A 20253-nucleotide genomic window follows, 5' to 3' on the forward strand; every position below is an offset into this window, starting at 1 on the left:
TGGTTTTAGCCCCCTGCTCTACTAGTTGGTCCATCAGGAACAGGGCAGGTCTGTTGGCTGTTAAGTAGTTAGCTTAATAGCTGTAGATAAAAACCCTGTAAAAAAAAAACACCTGGGACTATTTCATTTTCTGTAGAACACTCATTACGAATGTATATAATCTATATCACCATTTAGGATTGCAATTAATTAAGAGAGCTTTTGGACCAGTCTGAGATTTAATTAGGATCAATCTATACTTATACCATCTATAACACCAATATCTTGTCTTACAACAGACAACAATATATTTACAATGACATCCCTTTCTTTTGAAAATACTGAGTGAGCAAAACAGGGACAGATTCAGAGTGATCAGATGCATCCCCAGTGGCCCCGAAAGTTAGTTAACATCTGCATCAACAGTGACTCCTTTCTTCGAGTCTACATCTTTCTGTTCATCATCATCAACAACAACCATAACCTCCCTCCATCCCTCCCCCCTGATGACTGATATTCACAGTACCCAAGAGCACACAAGACCCAGTAGGGGAAGTCTTAATGAGACTATCAATATGCTGATGTCCTTTGATGGCTATGGTTCACTATTGTCAGTGTCTGGATCAGAGTCACTGTAGTCTGCCACTAGAGATCTGATGACAGAAGAGCTGCTCGCATGATCCTCCTTCGGCCCACCATCCCCTCCTTCTGATGATCTTCCGGTCATGTTGCTTGTGGACGTGTCCCTACTGGCATTTGCATACCCAAATGTCTCAACCTCTGTGTCCTTTCCTTTCTGTGTCTCATTCAAATCTGTCCCAGTGGATTCCCCTGTCTCGTGTGAAAGGTTCCCCGCTGTAGCACTGGAGGCGGTTGCTGTGGCACCCCTCCCAGGGTCCGAGTCTCGGCGCTGGGGTGCGGATGGAGCCGAGGCGAGCGACGACTCGGGTCTGGGGTCCCCGCTCCTTCGGCGCACCAAGCTGAGGCTGCTGGTGGCTGGGGAACTCAGGGCTTTGGTGGCTGCTGCCTCTTTGCCCTGCAGCCCAAGTTTGTGCAGAAGGCTGCCTGCAGCGCTCCCTGGTGGAGAGATGGGGGAGTTGAACCACGAGCGTGAGGCGATCTCCTTGCGCTTGCTCTGCTGGCGGTCGTCATAGGCTGCAGAGAGAATGTGAAGAGTACATGGGTGGGAGGGAAGAGACGAGGGCAGGTTAAAGATGTGTTCACCAGCGTCATTAGAAATGGAACGCAGCCCTAGTCACACTGTCAAAATCAACTGTGCCTATGCTCTCCTTACTGTGCATACATAATATTCTCTTACACTATTATAATATATAAGAATCTTTAAACCACTTCAGCTACTAATGGTTCTGCTGCTATAATGACCGGAACAGTACATTGTGAGCAGAACAGTGAGCAGTACATTGTAAACAGTTCAACAGTTGTGTTTCATTTGTATATTGACTGATGTTCATGTTGTTATATTTACCACCAGTGTACTACATAATTATATATAAATATAAACTATATAAACTTAAACACACATCCTGTGTGCGACTGTGTAATGTGGCCAACAAGAGATAGATAGAGAGAAAGAAAGAAAGAAAAAGAAAACAATTCCTGGCACTCACAGTCCGAGCTCTGGAAGGTGAGCAGTGCTGCTAGCCTCTTGTCCTCCTCCTTCTCGGGGACCAGAGTGATGGACAGACCTGCCCTCATCTTCACTGCGTTGTCCTTCTCCTCCTGTTCTGCTATCACCTTCTTCTCATCCTACCAGATGAAGCATACACACAGGAAAGATGGCCCCAGGGACAGCACAAATAGGGGCAAAGGAACACACACCTAACAGACGCTTGGCCATCCAATGTAGCTTGTTGGAGTTTAGACATGACATTTTAATTAGAAATGTACATTATTTTCTAGAGCTGTTGGTCTGTATAGTTTAACTGTTAAAGGGTGTGCGAGAATGCTCGTCTTTCCTCTGTGTTTTTGTAATGTGGATGCCTAAACAGGCAAACAATGCACACCCTAAACTTCCTGCGGAGGCTGCTGTTGAGATTGAAGTCATCCCTCCAGGCCGACTGGTGGGTCTGGATCTCGGTGAGGCTGGGCAGGGCAGCTCGGAGCTTCTCCTTGTCCTTCCCACCATGGTCCAGCTTATACATGGGGTCGGTCTCCAGCTTCTGCTTCTCACTATGCTCTAAGGACACAGACAGACAGAGGCAGACAAGTGTGTATGAGAGAGAGAGAGAGAGAGAGAGAGAGAGAGAGAGCAATTGTAGATGACGTTTTAGAATGATCATAATACAAGACGTCCATATTTCCTCTCCACTGTGGCTAAATACAAAACATCCAGGACAACAATTCAGTAAAGATGTTCCCACAGACAACCTGATCGATATATACATTAAATATTGAGTATTCATTTATATACAGTTATGTGCAAAATAATAGTAGTTTCACATCACTAATGTGTTTAAGTACTGATTTTGGCAGAAATTATGATACAACATTGGAACTAATTCATGACTAGGTGCAGCAGAGCAATGGCCAAACAACAGACTTAACAGACATGACATGCATGCTGCTGATTCGGGGTAATTGACTAATTTAATGAAAGGTGTTCAAATGGGTGTGTTGAAATTAATAGCAGTTTTGGGTGCCTTTTTATAAAAAAGTTGATTGGAGAGGGCAAAACTTATAAAGAAGTGGAGAAAATAATTGGCTGCTCAGCTAAAATGATCTCCAATGCTTTAAAATGGCAAAGAAAACCAGAAAAACGTGGGAGAAAAAGGAATACCACCATCCGCGTAGATCGTAAAATAACAAGAATGGCAAAGAAACAACCAATGATCAGCTCCAGAGAGATCAAAGAAGATCTTCATTTGCCTGTGAGAACTTCAACGATCAGAAGACGCCTATGTGAAGCCAAACTATTTGCAAGAAACCCTCGTAAAGTACCACTGCTGTAAAAAAGACATGTATTGAAAAGGTTACAGTTTGCCAAATAACACATTGACTGGCCGAAAGAGAAGTGGCGCAATGTTCTATGGACAGATGAGAGCAAGCGGGCAACATCCTGGTTCCAGACCAACAAAATTGATGTGATGAAGTGGCCAGCCCAATCCCCTGACCTCAATCCGATTGAGAATTTGTGGAGTGACCTGAAGAATGCAGTTTTTGATGCAAAACCCAAGAATGCAGAAGATCTGTGGAGTGTAGTCCAGTCAGCTTGGGCTGCAATTTCTGTTAGCAGGTGTCAAATGTTAGTTGACTCTATGCCAAACAGATGTAAAGCAGTGATAAAAAATAATGGTTACACAACTAAATATTAGTTCAGTGCTTAAAGTAGGGGCTAAATCTTCATTTAATTTAAAAGTTTATACTGTAAATATTCCAGTTCGTAAATGAAAATGCAGATACTGCTATTTTTTTGAACAGCCGAATAATCTTTTTCTTTATTTTCAGTTTAAAAAAAAAAAAGTTCATCTTTTTCATGTGGAATTGAATGTGTGCTGCTCCTAGTGCCTTTGTATGTATTGAAATAAATGCTATTAGGAACATGGAACTTTTTCTCTGTTGTTTTAAACACACTGCTATTATTTTGCACATAACTGTATATATACTCAAACAACAACTTTAATTGCGCAGCAGTAACAGTTTTGTGCATATATACATTTGCATAGCTTGCATTAATGGAGTACTACTGTACATATGAATAAGGAACTGATGATTAAGAAATACAATGTCAGCACAAAAACTCAAATCTTTTTCTGTGCTTTTGGTCAAGTCTGAATAATCTTTATGTAGTTGGATGGGAATAGAACACATTCTAGAGATGGATAGGAATAGAATACGTTTTACAGATGGATAGGAATAGAATACGTTTTACAGATGGATTGGAATTGAACACGTTCTACAGATGGATTGACTGCAGGGTGTGTGGACGGTACCTGTGGTGAGGATCTGCTCGTTCTCAGCCATGTCCCAGCGCTCCTCCTTGCGCTGGGCCCCGCTGACGATCACATAGTCACAGTTGGCCGGGTCTGTCTGCATCTCGATGTAGTTCACGCACAAGTGGCACTTCATCCTGAATCTGTGGCCATCAAGACACACAACACATACACATGCTCAAACACACACACTTGCTCTTTATCAAAGACTACAACTGGATCCATCACACCTGAGACTATAAAGCAAGACCTTACAAAATCAAACCACTTACGTATTTTTTTTCTCTCTGCTGTGCAGTTACTCTCGTATTAAGCACTAATTTCTTCTAAATACAAGTGCAGGTTATAAATAATAGTATTTAAAGTATAGCGATCCGTGTCACCTGTATATGGGCGTGGTGTAGTAGTTCCCGACTTTCTTCTTTTCTGCATTATATCGAACACCCATGCCAATGTGGTTCTTACAACCATCACACCAAATATTGTAGGGCATCTCAAATCTGAAAATGAAGAAACGAGACTCAGTACAGGGACCACTTGTTGTTGTCAACAAATGCCATCCAGAATATAATGTGCATATGATGTGTATTTTACCTGATGATGAGGATGCCCTGAGACAGTTTTCTCGCCCTCTCTCGAAGGGGATGGCTGTTATTGTATCCATTAAGGGAGCCATGCTGACGGAGTGAAATGAATACGATCATCAGTATCAACACATCATTAACTAAGAATTATGGATGCTCTAAGAATTATATACAAATATGTCCCATGAGTTTTACTCTTACCTTAGCCGGATCAAAATCCGGGGGATAATACTTGTTTACTCCCTTCCTTTCACCCTAGTGTGGACGAGAGACAAACGGGTTAATAAACTACATTCTCAGCATGGATGTGTAGACTACTGCAGTTGTAAACTAAATTAAGTAAAATCAAGGAGACAGACACCAACCATGTTGACAGCGGATCCTTCTTAGCGACTTCAAGATGATATGGAACAACGACCTGGGGAACAAATTATAACAAAGTTACCTTACTTTATTATTTCAAAAGTACGAAATAATTTGCTTTGCAATTGGATGCCAGAGTCCACGTGTGAGTTATTACTCCATGCAACGTCTTGTTCGCTGCTGGAAAGATGCCTACCTAGCAGTCTTAAAACCCCAACAAACTAACGAATGTGTTTAACATTGGATATCAAGCAAAGCTTGCCATCTCACCGATTCGTTTTCAATTGTAGAGGGGGGTTCGGACCAGCAATAAAGCAGTAAGGTTAATGGCGAATATACCACCTCTATGGTATTGCGTCAGGTAGCTAATGTATATAGCAAGCTTGTTTAGTTGGAATGCTGACGACCATGACCATATCTTGTGAGCTAACAACGTCTCTGGCTAACATTAACTAGATAGACTGGCATCTCTGTCAAAAATGAGCTTCACTGAACTAATACTCTTATGCCAGTCCATAAACAGGTACTTTAAAACGGACCACATATGTGTTTTGAAAAAGTAACCGATTTTGAAGGCATATTTCGTCAAATTTAAAGCTAACGTTACCAGTAAAATGATCAACTTCCACTCTCCGGTCTTCTTCTCTTTCTTGGGTCGACGGGGGAACCATCTGTTATACATTCAGCTACTGCCATCTAGTGGTGATGGAAATTAGCTACGTCGAAGACTGGTCCATTTTCTCCTAAATCATCATACATTTAAAATGATCTAAATTGTTAAATACCAAAATCGAGGATATTGTGTTATAAGTTGAAGTTTTGAAAGTTTGATGCATCAACCATATGAATCAATACTCAGCAACCATAAACAAGAGAGACATACACAAATGTACACTTCGCCTTCAAGATTATCCTCAACAATAACTGTACACTCAAGATCGGTTCCAAAATGCCTGAAGGGAATTTAAAATGTATTCCAAACAAAGGAGGTATTTTTTCTTCTAAACACAAAAGAGGTCATTCATAGGCAGGCACTATGGGTGTTTTGAATGCTTTATTGGGAGAGGGGAGCGTGGGACGGGGATTGTGACATACAAAAAGAAAATATATAGCAAGCTCTCGAATGTAAGCACCTCAGTAAAAGTCATAAAGACATAAGAATCAGAGGGTAAGCTAATAGGGAGTTAGACTGGGGTCTATCACATTAAACAGAGAGGGGGTTTAGGCTCGGGGAGGATATGTTTATGACCCCACAAACTGGAGCCATTGTGTGTCTGACCAGTCTGATCTTTATGAAGCTGAAATGGCCAAACAATTATTTAAAATATAAAAAAAACAAAAAAAAAAACACACAAAACTGGGGGTGTAATCAGTGCACATCAACTGGTATCGTACAACATAAGTTAGACAAAAAAATATATAATAAAAAATAATATTAACGCCACTCTACAAATGCAGTTCCCTGGAATTAGACTGAAAATCTCATTTCATTAAATACTGGTTGCAACGGTCTAAGGCAACATTTTTTTTTTTTAGTTAATAAAAAAAGGGGTCACACTGCGCAAGAATGAAGCTTTACAAGTTATTCCTTTTTCATTTCATGTGTTTGTCTCATTTACACTGTACAGAGTCCACGTTCCTTCAGGATTCCTTTGGCCTGCTCAGCCAAAATACTAGGCTCTTTGTAACCAATTTTTCCGAGACATCGTAATCAGGACACAATATATACAAATACAGACTTACAGTACAAACATCCATATGCACAGGGGCCTTTTTCCTATCTAGCAGGTATTTGTTGAGGTTCCTGGGCAGGTCACCAGAGGGGGGGACATGTGTGTGTCAGCAGAGTGAGCTGGGTGACACCACCCTATAGCACTGCTATACCGGTCGCATCCCCTCAAGGTTAAACCATGTTCTCCTGACAACAGAATACTGAACCATGTGTTCCATTCAACATCAGAATGCTCAATTTTTTCTCTCAAGAATCACTCAGTATAAATAAAGAGAGGGGCAATGTGTCAAACGTGTGTGGGTACATTAGGAGATTCAGATCCATAGAAAAAATAAAACACTGAAAAATGGTCTCAAGGGTGTTAGGGGCACATACAAATGTGCTTTGCAACTAATTGAAATGAGGATTTGAGGTCTCATCTACTAGGGTGTCCCACCTCTGTTATGTCAAACACCACAAACTATGGCCAGTGACCGTCAAGTGAAGAGGCATTACCAGTATACACCACTAGGAGGACAGCAATGATTTAAGCATCAGATGCCATTTCATTGAGAGAGAAACCATCCCTCCTCCTCCCCCCCCCCTACATGATTGTCTCATCATAGAAAATTTTACCAGAAGACTAGTACAAATCAAGAGAAAGGATCTTGTCTTCTTTAACAGCATTGTGTTAAGAATCTTAGACAATACAAATGCCAACATTTCCAAAAATTAAAACTATCAAATTTAAAAAACAATAATTACGATCTGAGCATGGACTACTCATACTGAGTATAAGAGCGCTGATGAATGTTTGTACCGACAAAAGAGAACACAGATAAGCAAAAAGTTATGTCTGGGGATTACTACTACATAGGAAATAAACACAGACAAAACAAAACAAGAAAAATGCCTCTTCTGTTAAATTAAACAATGAGAAAAAAGTATGGGACACGGGGATATTTTGGCTGGAGTATCTGTTTGTGATGCCCTGATGAGGTCTTTCCTCTCACCCTCACTATCCTTCACCCACAATGCTTTGGGGGTGACTTGAGAGGCATGGCACCGGGGATGAGTTTTTTTGGGGTGAGGTGTAAAGAGGGGGATTGAAGGGGACGGGGGGGGCTGACAGCCTGGACCCAGACCTCAGAGGCTTTGGCTGCTCTGAGGTTCCCCACTGCCAGGCCCCCTCCATCATGTAACACGCACACACACCTGTTTAAGAACAGGGAGCTGGCCTCCATCTCCCCACTGGGCCAGCATCGGGAGCAAACTCACACCAGGGAGGGGAAACGCTTTGTATCGCCCACATGGCACCACTTCCGAGGAGGAGGTCAATGAGGTGGAGGCAGATGGTCGAGGGTGTTGGGGGTGGAGGGTGGGGTGGTGGGAGAGTGGGGTGGGTGAGGCCGGGGCAAAGCGGATTGGCATCCGTCCTCGCGGAGAGCACCGCTCGTCGCCCCGGTCCCGAACGCTTCCTCTTTTCCCTGCTGCTGGTGGCGTCTGTAGGTCAGTCTCCGTGGCGACCGGGTGTGCAGCCACGCATCTGTACTGGTGGCGGGGGGGAGGGGAGGGGCGGAGGAGGGCACCGGCTCATAAGTTTTTGGTGTTGATGTGCGTTTTGTAGTGCTTCGTCAGGTGGTCGCTCCTCATGAAGCGCTTCTGACACTGCGAGCACTCGAAACGCTTGTCTCCTGCCAAGACACAAACACAAGGATGAATGACTGTTACCTCTCTGATGTGAAGCAATGTTGTATACGACAAATATTTAATTTCATTGCCAGAAAGAAAATCCCAACTCTATGTACTAAAACGAAGTGCTGACACAGCTTTCCAGTGTTCACAACATGTCGTCTTGATTGGTGGTGCGATTGTATACTTAACTTGCACAAGCATTCGTAATTTTTGGTGTTGTACATGTTCAGTGCATTTTTACAGAAGCCTCATCTATGTGCATGTGCGCTTGTGTGTGTGTGTGTGTTTGTGAGTGTGTGTGTCTACACACATCTTTACACCACTCACCTGTGCACGTGCAACAGTTCATCGTACTAGTATTTGATGAGTGTAAGTGTTGTGTGTGTGTCTGTCTGTGTGTCTCCTCACTCACCCGTATGTGTGCGTGCGTGCCGCTGCAGCTCGTCACTGCGGGTGAAACGCTTGCCGCAGAAGACCCAGTTGCAGACGAACGGCCTCTCGCCCGTGTGTAGGCGCACGTGCGCCCGCAGCAGGGACGTCTTGCGGAACGTCTTCTCACAGCCCGGGATGTGACATATGTGCTTCTTCTTGCCCAGCTCGCCCGGCCTGCAGACACACAAACAGAGCATGAGAAGACAGCAAAGATGGCAGGTAGACGACTGACTCAAAAGTTTTAAGAATTTGCAAAAGCATAACACCAAGTAGTACATTTGTAAAGATGAAGTCGATTCATTTTTGTATGGTATGAGAACACGAACCATTCCCAAAAACCATCACAACACAATGTTCTATGATGTTGATGTTAACATCTAACAGACTGTTTAAAAGTCCCATTATTCTGAGGTAGGGCAACACGAATCCACTGCAATCCAGACACATGTAGGCTTTTTTATTTTTTTAAGATAATCTCTTTAATTTCCTCAAGCCAAACTGGTTGGGTGAGAACAATGGAAACGGTTAAGACTGTGTGTTTTCCATCTGTGAGTGAGTGGTTAGTAGATTGCATACAACCTAGGGATTAATACAGATTATATCTGACACAGAATGCTTCTTTGGCCACCAAAACAGTTATGTTTCAAGAGAGATAGCCTACAGCCGACAACACACTGACAACGATCAGCTTTCTGATGACAGAGTCCAGGTGTGCTCCACTGGCTAAAAAATGTAATGTTAATTCGAGTCTTGGGCTTCTCTTGTCAGATGGGCCCTTCATAAACTGCGATTTTTCTCGTCAGACCGAAGCGTCTAGCCACTCGACTGAGGCCTTAGTTTGCCACCGACATAATAATGAAGAGGAGAAACGACCACGCAGCACCAGTCCACTACTCGCCGTCATGCGGTTACCTAAGCTGGGCTCCATTGAACTGTTTGCACAATAGATGGTGACGTGGCATTTTGTGCCAATTGGCTTAGCCCTGTACGACGATTACACTGGGCATACTGCATTAATGAATGAATGAACAGACTCTGCTGCTACAGCTGCTCCTAGTCCTGCTCTCTTATCAGGTGCTGTCTGACACCACAGCCATACAGATATCACTGAAACAGATTGGGTCGGGTTGGGTGCTGGGCATCCACAAGGAGGAGTACAAGTAGCTACTTGGGGGGTGCATCATTACGACACAAAAATCCTTCAAATTCACTTCAATTAATTTGGACTAGGGTTCAGTATGTGTAAATTAAAGGACTGATTTATCAGCACATTTGTCAAAGTTATGATCTTAAATGTCTCCTTTGTCTCTTTATAAACTAACACTAGGGGCCACATTAGATTAAAAAAAACAAGAATCGCAGAATGCAGCTTTAACATAACAATGTGTGAGTGCAGTAGTCCTGATAGGGATTATATCTTGTCACAGTGGGATTTTGGATCCCACTTGGTTCATCTTCATTGAGCCCCAACTGAAACTGCACCAACGTGGGTGTGATTAATGACCAACTTCATTTCTCTGAGCAGGTACCCTCTGTCTCAAGGTCTTGTCAGTTTAAGGTCAGTTTAAGATCAGATCAGAACCTCTCTCACACAAAATACAACAAAACGTTTTGTGAAGGGATTGGTCATTTCTAAACTGGACGTTTACCCAGTTTGCCTACATGTGTAGTTGCAGATGATTCAGAATCAGTCAAAGAGGACCCCTACTCTTTTTTTTCCTTAATGTTTCTTAAGTCGCTTTGGACAAAAGCGTCTGTTAAATACTCTTACTACAACTATATTTTAACACCAACTCTGTAACATAACATAAGAAGCCTGTAGCAGAACACCCCTTAACGACACAAACACAGCAAACAGACTAACTGAGGTTGAGTGCCACTCACTGCAAGCTCACACACACAGAACACCTACATACACAGAACACGAGTCAACTTGGAACAAAGAACAGTAATGCCATCAGATGAGCTAATGGCCACAAGCAGGGCGGGTGACCAAACTGATGACCTAACGTCTATAACCAAGTGCAGTGACAGTGATAAGACAAAGACCACTAACATGGGGGGCAGGGAGTCAACCACCATGACTACCACTATGAGCACAAACACCATAGAGCTCACATTAGTTCATCCTCATAGCCCAGACACAGACAGATAAACTACATGTGGAGAGTTGAAAATGCAACTAAGCTTTTTGGCATAAGGAAGGGTGACCCAGACAAGCACGGGCACACACACCCTGAGCCAACAGCCACCAGGGCTAGTGCAGTGGCGAGGTGTCAACCAATTACCACACACCTCTGGGCTCTGTCCCCGTTAGGCTTCAATTATAATCCAACAGACAATTATCAGCTGGCGTACCTTTGAAAAGGCAAGCATATTTTAATCCATTCACACTCCTTTGATGACGACAAGTCTCAGTCAACACGTAATCCCTATAACGACTTCTGGCAGCACACAATTTTATTGTTAAATTTCAGTGTAAGTTTCTCTTGAAAATGACTGTGGAGAAAATGATTTTCCTACAGGCATTGAGGTAAACAGTCTCCCTTTAGGGATCAACCCAGCATCACTCCTCTCCCCCCACCCCACCACCACCCCGCCCTCGCCTCCTTCAGTGTTGAGGAGTAGGTGAGCACTTGCCTCTTCTCCGCGTCCTTGCAGTTGGGGCACGTGCAGGCCATGCGCCGTTTCTTCTCCCCCGGCTGGCTCTGCAGCTCCAGCGCCAGCGTCTGCTCCACCTGCTGCCCCCCCACGCCGCCCAGCTGCAGGCTGCCGCCCGGGACCGTCTGCACCGTCAAGTGCTGCTGGCCTGAGAGGACAAAAGCCAAGCAGTAGCCGAAGATTAGTTAGCAGTAGATACTGGAGTTTGAGCACACCAGATTAGTCCGAGTAATTATAATGGTCATGATGAAGTAAATGGGGTTCATTCAGCTAACCAGTACCCGGAAGTCATCTGGGCACATTTATCCAGAAATACAGAGATCACGTGTAGTACGTTTTATCAATACTTGAGATCCCCGGGACATTAACTTGACAAAACGGTAAAAATGCATTTGTAGAACTACATTAAGAGATGGAAATTGATCATTCGAAATGCTAGTTCAATAGCGCCTAGGTCTAATATCTGCAACATCACTGCGTGACCTCAGACTGACCTCCTGCATTAGTGATGGTGACAGGCACCCCCTGCACCTGCACCCCGTTGATGTTGATGGTCTGCACCGCCTGCACCGCTGACGACAGCTGGGCGGCGTTGAGCGCGATCATCCCGCCTGCGGGGGCAATTTTGGGCAGGGTGCGCTCCTTCCGTGCCCCTGCTAGTGCGCGCTTGGGGACGGTGGCAGCGGCGGTGCTCATCATGACGGGGGCGGAGGTGGTGACAGGGGCCATCTGAGCGGGAGCCAGGGTCTCCTGGAGCTGCACCGCCTGCCACTCGCCTGAGGCCGTCTTAATCAGCACCTGCAGGTCAACACACACAGGTCAGCACATACAGATCACACACACACACACACACAGGTCAGCACACACACACAGGTCAGCACAAGCAGGTCAGCACACACAGGTCAGCACCCACACACACACAGGTCAACACATGCACACACAGATCACACACACACACAGGTCAGACACACGCACACAGGTCAGCACACACACACGCAGGTCAGACACACACACACAGGTCAACACACAAAGGTCAGCACACACCGAGTCAACAAACACTTGGGTCACACGCACGAATCCTAAGCCATTTGAAGTTTCTTCAATCACACGCACACAGGTCACACACACACACACACACACACACACACACAGATCAACACCGATTGTCAGCACACGCAGGGAAGCACACACGCAGGTCAACACACACGCAGGTCAGCACACACACACACACACACAGGTCAGCACACACACACAGGTCAGCACACACACAAAACTCTACCTCTTAAGAAAAAGCTAATAAAACTGCTGCATTCATGTGACACATGACTCATGTTATAAGTGTGAGTTTAAGACAGTTACCACTTGGACAACTTTACCTGATTTCTCTTATTCACTGCAGCAATCTCTCTTTTAACACTATTTTTTCACACAATTAAGTCTTCCCCAATGGGTAAATTAAAATGAAGCCTATGTAGAGTGCTTCAGATCTAGATCTCCTGTGTAGCGTCATAGTAACTTTCCCCTTTGCCCACTGTCACATGCTCCAACACGTACCTGCGTGGGCTCGGGAGAGGCCATCTGCAGACTCTGGGCGGGCTGTTTCTGGGGGACCTGGGGCAACGTGGCGGAGGCGGCTTGTACCACCTTGAGGGCCTGTGAGGGGATCTGGACCATCTGCTGCTGCTGTGGTTGCTGCAGGTGCTGCAGCTGTTGCTGCTCCTGTTTGGACTGGACCAGCTGCACCTGCTGCACTACCTGCTGGGCAGAGCCGGGGTTCTGGACGATCAGAAGGTTGTTACCTGCCTGGAAGTCAAAAAAAGAATCCATCACTGAGTGTGACGACGTGCCGTCACTACACATGAGTATGTGCTCTGACTGCCATACCAACGAGCCTGGCTCTCTAGCGTTGCAGTCAGAGTGCATGTTTGGCTCCTTGTAGACCCGGGTTCATGTCCGGGTGGTTCGACTTCACTACACTTACACATACAGTTCCTGTCACAAAGGTTAAAAAACACCTTCAAATGTAGTCTTTTACAATCAATATCTTGATAAATAGTTTCTAAAAAGATCCACTGGGTCATTGCTGGTCAGGTGAAAAACTGTTACAGTTCGATTCAATCAGAGTTCAGAAGTAGCTGTGAGCTACCAGGGTCTTCATGATAAATAAACTCCCTTCAAACAGTGTAAGAAGAGTTTTTGATTCACGTCTATATAATCAAGAAGAAGGATCTAGACCTATAGCAGTTACACCTGGATCATTCTTACCTGTATGATCTGCTGATTATCTCCTGTGGTTTCGATCAGGTACGACTCCATCTGCTCTGCCATAGGGGAAGGCGAGGCCGGCTGAGGGGCCACAGGGGTAGGGGCTACTGCTGCCACGGGCGTCTGCTTCTTGCGACCCCTTCTGGAAGTCTTAACGGGCGTCTGCTGAGGGGTAACGGAACCTTGCTCCGTCAGTATTTGCGTGGTGCCCAGTTCACCTGTGGTGACGTTGAGGGGCAGTGTGAGGCCGCTTGGCAGCCGCACCATGGTCCGCTGCTGCTCGCTGTTCTGCCGGCGCTTTTGCGTCGACGGCTTGATGGCCACAGTCTTCTGGGGCGTGGCCGTCGCCATGGTCATGACGGGCTGGGCCTGGGCAGGCGCCGTAGCTGGCATGGTCATGGGCGTGGTGATGATGGCCTGGTTGGTCCCGGGGATCAGCTGGATCTGGCTGCCCTGCGGCATCATCTGGATGGTCTGTGTGCCCTGGATCTGGGGGACCATCTGGTACTGGATGTTGGCCGGGGCGGCGGCCTGACGCGTGGGGCTCTGGATGGTGAGCAGGATCGGACTGGAGCCCGAGGCACCCAGGCCGGCAGGCAGCTGGATCACATTGCCCTTGGCCGACAGGAAGCTCAGGGCATTCTTAGGGGGTGCGGGGGCGATGGGGGCAGGCTTGATGGGGTGCAGCCGGCGGGCGGTGGGCTGGGCTGGAGGGGTGCTGACTGGGGCCTGGGCAGCAGGGGGGCCAATCTTACTGCAGGTAGCGGCCAGCAGGGCCAGAGGAGAGGGCTGAGAGTCCTGCAGATTAAGAGATGGGAGGTGAGACGGTGTAAAGGGAAACCACCCTGATCGTGTTTGTTATTATGCCAGGCATGAAAGCACTATCTAGCAGAAATGTAACATTACCTAATATTTAGAGGTGATTTTTCTGTACTGGACAAACATTGACCACATTTTTGTTTGAAAAAAAGAGATTGTGGTAGTCAATTACAACTGTCTCATCTAGGCCACTGTCAAAGGCAGCCAATATCATTACTCTCTGGTATGTAGTGCATGAGAACATCCCATTAGCAGTACCAAAGCATTAATTCTAAATGCTGATGAAGGTTAATCAAGGTCTTCAATTCACAACAACAATAAGAAAATCTATACCGCTGTATTACAGCAGCTTTTGTGTGACAGCAATTAATAAACTTACATAAACAAAGCTAAAGAACTTTGCAGGCCATGCACAGGAGCTCTGATAGGGCTTAGGGTTAAGGGTGAAAGGTCAGTAGTACAGACTTACTTGTGTGGAGGTGGCAGAATGCTGGAGGTATTCGCTGGGACTGACAGCAACAGTAGTGGCCATACTGTCCTTCTGAGCTATAAAAAGTCAATTGATTGTTGTTTGATTGGTTGCCTGATTGAAACAAAACACCTAGCATAAATCTAAACTTTTCTTATATAAAGAAACAACTTCCATCAACGTAGCCACTAGTAAGTTTAACTATCACGATAGTAGCTTGTAGGTTACTCAATAGAAAAGAATACCGTTAACTAGTTGACCCCGGGTTGAAATGCAAATATGTTCCCTGATGTATATCTGTGAATGTGATAGCTTGCTCTTTTTACTTGCTAGGTTAGAGCAATACAATAACACTTTAATTCAATGTCATGCAGATGCGCCTGGTCTGTTTGATCCTACACTGTGCAGGTACAATTAAGGGTGTGCTTCCGCAGTAAGAAGTGCTGCCAATCAGAGTACTTGACCGTTACTTAGGACGAGGGAACGACTGAGAATGAAATACTCCTGTGATGGCACTTCTTAAAGTGCCTTTTTTTCATACCAAAATCATAACAGTTGTCCAACTTGAGCACCCAGTGAGGGGACTGTTCAGTTACCTGCAACTTAGCATTGGGCATCGGCGAAACAGGTCCACGGACGGATGGGCGTTTCGGTTTAAGTTGTGGGTTTTATTTGAAACAAATCAAAATAAACAGGCACTAAGCCTAGCACTGGGAACTCGCGCGAGGAGTCCTTAATAGTGGACGTGACAGAGCAAACCAATTTGCTAGCTGGTCTGACTCTGCAAACACTTCACTAGCACCTCCAGCCAACTTTGCATATAATGCTAACGTTTGCATCATGTGTCGACCTAGTGTTATTCCCAGCTGCAACGGCTGGTCAAGTTAATGTCAGGAACATAATGTTTCAGAAGCTAGGGTTTAAGTTTTGCTTTCCATTTATTTTTCAGACTAAGGCCATGTCACCGTTAGCCACAACCAAATGCACTGTTTCTTTAAGTGTTGACTCGCTAATATACAGTACATGAGTGCAAAAAAAACTGTTTGAGCGCGGCCTGAAAATAGCGCCGCCATCAAAAAAGATAGCGATAGCTATAGCTAGCGAGTACCTACGTTTAACTAGCTGTGCTTACTTGCAGAGCTAGCTAGCCTGCAAGAGACATCGGTATTGCACTAGCATGGTTCCCGTATGACTGGCTAGTTAACCAGATAGCTCTAGGTACGCGTATCTCTACAAAATTACCCCAACATTATCCAGTTGGACTAGCTCTAAAATCAAACTATTTAGCTTGTTAGCCACACTTTATCACCAGTGGCGTGTATGTGTTTTGCATCATGTATATTGAAATAGTCCAGTCACAATGCACATCAAGCTAAAATTACAAACAAGACTCTGCTTTACTGGCTAGCTTGCTAACGCGTAGCAAGTCAAACTCTTTGATACTGAAAAGGCAGCCCAATTCCGGAAGTGCACAGCTTGCAAGCAAAGTACAACTACACGAATTCAAACATATGTATTTAATGCATAACACATTAAATGTCCTTCTGGTTAACGAAGATGAATTGTTTTACGAAGTACAATGTAATATAAACACCAATGTTATAATTCCTACCCACCGCTCATGACGACATTCGCTCTCCGTGCAGCCTTCAAGAGCAAGCCCATGCGAGACACCGCCTGCGCACTTGGTCCAATCCGCGTGCATATGGGTCAATGAGCGAAAGTAGCTCTAACCAATGGATAACAGCGATATTTCAGATTGAAATTCTACTTAGCCAATGACCTAGCTGGATGTTCATAAAGTCGAAGATGGGCACTTATACAACCAATGGATTGCCGATTTAGGGTATTTTGAGGCGGGTGTAAAGTGAAAATGTACAGTATAATCTGAGCCTATGATATGAGTGTTGTGTTTCACTGACATATATCACACCCAGTCCGCGGGCAAAGAGACATTTCAGTCAAACTCTACTTGACATCCATTTTGGTCAATCAGCCCTTAGCTCCAACAGGCTGTTAATGCGATAGAGGCTGTCACTGCCCCCCAGAAGCAGACTGTGCATCGCCTCAGTGCAATGTTCAACGGCGTTTAAATAAACTTCCAATCAGCATTGAGTGCAACTAGAGAAATAGACTGTAAACTGTCAACACACACCCATTCTAACTGCCTGTAAGCAATAGACTGTAGTCAAAATATCCCTGAAGGATTTAAAATATAAATTACCAGACAAAATCACTCAGACCACTCAACCTGTTTTACAGCACGGAACCAGGTTTTCTGGTTGAAGGGTTGTTTTTTGGTTTGTTTAACTTAGGAAAGCTAATTGCTTGGAATCCTAAACTAGCAATGGGATTCAAAAGTAAGGGTTCAAAGCAAGCACAGATGAATGCACATAGTTTTCAAGCATAGACCCTCCAAAACAAAACAAGTGCTAGTCATACATACTGGTCTTACCCATGTTTGACAGCAAAAATATCTCATGACAACAAACTAATGCTGGCCTGTGCAAAGTTTTTTTTTCCTATGAACCAAAAGCTTTTCCTCATCAAATGAATGGGATGGGAATGGGATACCATCTATCAGGAGGATTAAAGTCAGGCTGTGATATATTTGAAAACCAAAAACCTAGCTGAAATAGATTTTTAGAATATTTCCTGAAACACCTTTGAATTACACCTGAAGCAGGCCAGCTTTTCCAATCAAAATTCCAGTTCCAATTAAAATTCCAGTAAAGTTTGTTCATTAAGAGTCTGAACGCAATGTCATTATACATTACGGATCCCGCCTACAACTTGCAGCGCGTGTTGCGGCTGTCACCAGCCAGCTGTGCGTTGAGGTATTCTGTTCCTAAGGTTCTAAGGTTGAGCAGTTGTTATATTGGTTAGGTTGGGTTGTTGAGTATGAGTACTTGCATACAGTGGGATGATTGGTGGTTGTAGGAAATCCTCAACCAATAGCACAATTTAACATTATTTCCTGTGTGTAACTAAAAATCAAGAAAAATAAATGCTTTAGGTCATTTCTGACAAACAAAAGAGTGGCCCACTGTCTCAGTTCTGAGAGCTAATCTCACAATCAGATATTTAACATTGTCCACTCCTTTTCTGACAGAATGCACACACGATTAGGATTATCACTGGCATGGGATTGGGTAGATAATGCACGAGATTGTAGGCAAACAATCCTTTTGAAAGGCATACTTTTAGAAATTCCCTTTGTCCCAACACTTACTTTTTTCAACAGATAAATAGATGAGGAGTTGGTCTAAGGTGGTTAATGTCAGTTTGGTCAAAATAAAAACGATATAATGTAAAGTGTTGAAATGTGGTATGTTTAAAACGTCCCTTCACCTTGGTTTTCTAGGCACACGTATGCTTATATAGGCTGTCACATGCTGCATAGAAACACATTATAACATGTTGTTTCAGCGTTTAGACACCTTAATATCTGTTTTATCTTTTTCATAATATGATCTGTTCTGACCTCCTTCTACCACTGCAGCATCTCTTCGTCTAATGTGAAATAAGACATTTCTGCACTGCCGTGACCCCGGCAATGTTGTGAGTTGTGTGTTGAGCCAGGATAGTTAGCGAACACATGTATAACCTTACAATTTGCATCACAGATCACTTGAAAATTGATGGAATGAACCCTTTATGATTCACATAGATATGCCCATGGACCAAGGCACACTCTTATTACACCCAGGACCCCTGAGAACCCATGGGCATTCTAAAACAGACTCTTTGTTGCGTGCTGAGTATCAGGTCATGGAAAAGCACCTGCTCTACAAAAAAAGGAGGCAGTGACGGCATGTATCTCTGAGCCTAAAGCCGACTGGGATACCTCTACCATGGAGGCCAGGGGATGCTGCAAGAATCCAGTGGTGTAAAAGGCCAGCGCTGTTACCTTCACACCAACGGGGACTCACGCCTCTGTGGTGTTTCTCCAGGCTGGGACCAGTTAGGGCCAAGATATGCTTCTACGACTGTGTTACTATGTGGCCACGAAGTCGCTTTGATGGAGTCGACAACCTTTTGAAGTTTTCCGTCAGTTGGTCGGTGTCGCAAAGCAATACACAAGAATATATTTGGGTGTAACCCCTTTCTTAATCACCAACATTTTGATAAGTAAGTGTAATTTAATTACATATTTCATCTCGGTAACTGACTGTAACTGATTAACTAATTTAATTATGTAACCTTGCATATAATATACAACTCCATGTGTATACAGTATGCAGTTGTAGCACTTTTTAACATCTAGAGGAACATGATGGAGGTTGACTTTAAAAGAGAGTTGGTCTTCTGTGCTTTTTCACGGAAATGGTGTTGCTTTGAAGGAACTCATTTAAACACGGAACACACCCCAGCATTGCGCCAACCGACCCATGTTTGGATCTTTCTCATGTTATGAAATTAGCAAATTAGCTTTAGGTCATGCGCTGCACTCTGTTAGTGGACAGCCGAGTTGCTCATAAATGAAATCAGGGCCCAGTGTGTGCCTATGCAGCTTCGCTGTTTCGCCCCCCAGTTATTCAATTAAAGGAGCGAGTGGTTTTTGTTCTTAAAAATGCTTCTGGATTTACAATGATAATGTTACTCATGATAGTTGTGTCTTTTTTGTCTTAAAGCCTCTTATGTATTTGTTTACAACTCTGGGCCTTTAAATAGCCAACCAATGAATAACAGCTCACTTCAAACAGAGTGAAGATGTGCAGAGGACAGCGGCCATTATGCTGTAGAGGCATTTACGCTTTGTCCCAACCATTGAAGACAGTACTGTGACCCAATTAAATAAAAAATGATTTAAAAATACGACGATATGGCTGAACAGTTGTGTGTATTCCAACATGATGTCTTATCATTTCCAAACCATAGTTTTAGTTTCATGTACTGTAAGTTGATGCCAAAATATTATTAGAATGTCTCTGCATACAATCTCATCTACTGTGTATCTGTCTGTAATCTTATCTAATGTGTATCTGTCTGTAATCTTATCTACTGTGTATCTGTCTATAATCTTATCTACTGTGTATCTGTCTGTAATCTTATCTACTGTGTATCTGTCTGTAATGGTTATTGTTTATTGTATATATTGTTATTATGGTCATTGTCTGTTCAGTAAATGCCATGGAGGCATGCTATAAACTTAATGTGTTTATGGGAAAAACTCACATAGTGAATTGATGCTTTTGATACTACTACCCGATTGATTTAGATAGAGTCCAGTTTTTGTTCCTTCCTTACACAGAGAGAACTTCAATAAGTCATTTGCTTTGAAGCAAAACCATAATTTTCTGCAATAGATAACATTGGGGTCCA

General features: G+C 44.1%; 2 protein-coding genes across 3 annotated transcripts; both read right to left on the reverse strand.

Annotated features, from left to right (window-relative positions):
- Positions 1–237: 237 nt before the first annotated feature.
- On the reverse strand, positions 238–5511 carry yju2b (YJU2 splicing factor homolog B). Of its 2 annotated transcripts, XM_080853468.1 has the most exons (9): positions 5484–5511; positions 4879–4931; positions 4715–4768; positions 4524–4606; positions 4313–4429; positions 3930–4072; positions 2004–2176; positions 1608–1746; positions 238–1134 (listed from the first exon to the last, which is right to left on the reverse strand). In XM_080853468.1, the coding sequence occupies exons 2-9, from the start codon at positions 4879–4881 to the stop codon at positions 575–577; spliced, it is 1272 nt and encodes a 423-aa protein (XP_080709594.1). In that variant the 5' UTR covers positions 4882–4931; positions 5484–5511; the 3' UTR covers positions 238–574. The 2 variants fall into 2 exon arrangements, with proteins under 2 accessions (XP_080709594.1, XP_080709595.1); XM_080853469.1 differs by lacking the exons at positions 4879–4931; positions 5484–5511.
- Positions 5512–7263: 1752 nt separating this feature from the next.
- Positions 7264–15000, reverse strand: sp2 (sp2 transcription factor). The gene is made up of 7 exons (XM_080852312.1): positions 14929–15000; positions 13641–14438; positions 12930–13178; positions 11870–12173; positions 11355–11523; positions 8695–8888; positions 7264–8281 (listed from the first exon to the last, which is right to left on the reverse strand). The coding sequence occupies exons 1-7, from the start codon at positions 14989–14991 to the stop codon at positions 8181–8183; spliced, it is 1878 nt and encodes a 625-aa protein (XP_080708438.1). The 5' UTR covers positions 14992–15000; the 3' UTR covers positions 7264–8180.
- Between the last annotated feature and the right edge of the window lie 5253 nt (positions 15001–20253).

The sequence above is a fragment of the Sprattus sprattus genome (genome assembly GCF_963457725.1).
Source record: "Sprattus sprattus genome assembly, chromosome: 1".
Classification (NCBI taxonomy): Eukaryota; Metazoa; Chordata; class Actinopteri; order Clupeiformes; family Clupeidae; genus Sprattus; species Sprattus sprattus.

Excerpts from the sequence above, each read along its gene's own strand:
- yju2b (XM_080853468.1), bottom strand. Across the intron at positions 4,607-4,714 it reads CGGATTTTGATCCGGCTAAG|CATGGCTCCCTTAATGGATA; the intron begins GTAAGAGTAAAA and ends TCACTCCGTCAG. Across the intron at positions 4,073-4,312 it reads TACACCACGCCCATATACAG|ATTCAGGATGAAGTGCCACT; the intron begins GTGACACGGATC and ends TGATGGCCACAG.
- sp2 (XM_080852312.1), bottom strand. The coding sequence starts at position 14,991 with ATGGCCACTACTGTTGCTGTCAGTCCCAGCGAATACCTCCAGCATTCT. Across the intron at positions 11,524-11,869 it reads CACCATCACTAATGCAGGAG|GCCAGCAGCACTTGACGGTG; the intron begins GTCAGTCTGAGG and ends TTGTCCTCTCAG. Across the intron at positions 8,889-11,354 it reads TGCAAGGACGCGGAGAAGAG|GCCGGGCGAGCTGGGCAAGA; the intron begins GCAAGTGCTCAC and ends GTGTGTCTGCAG.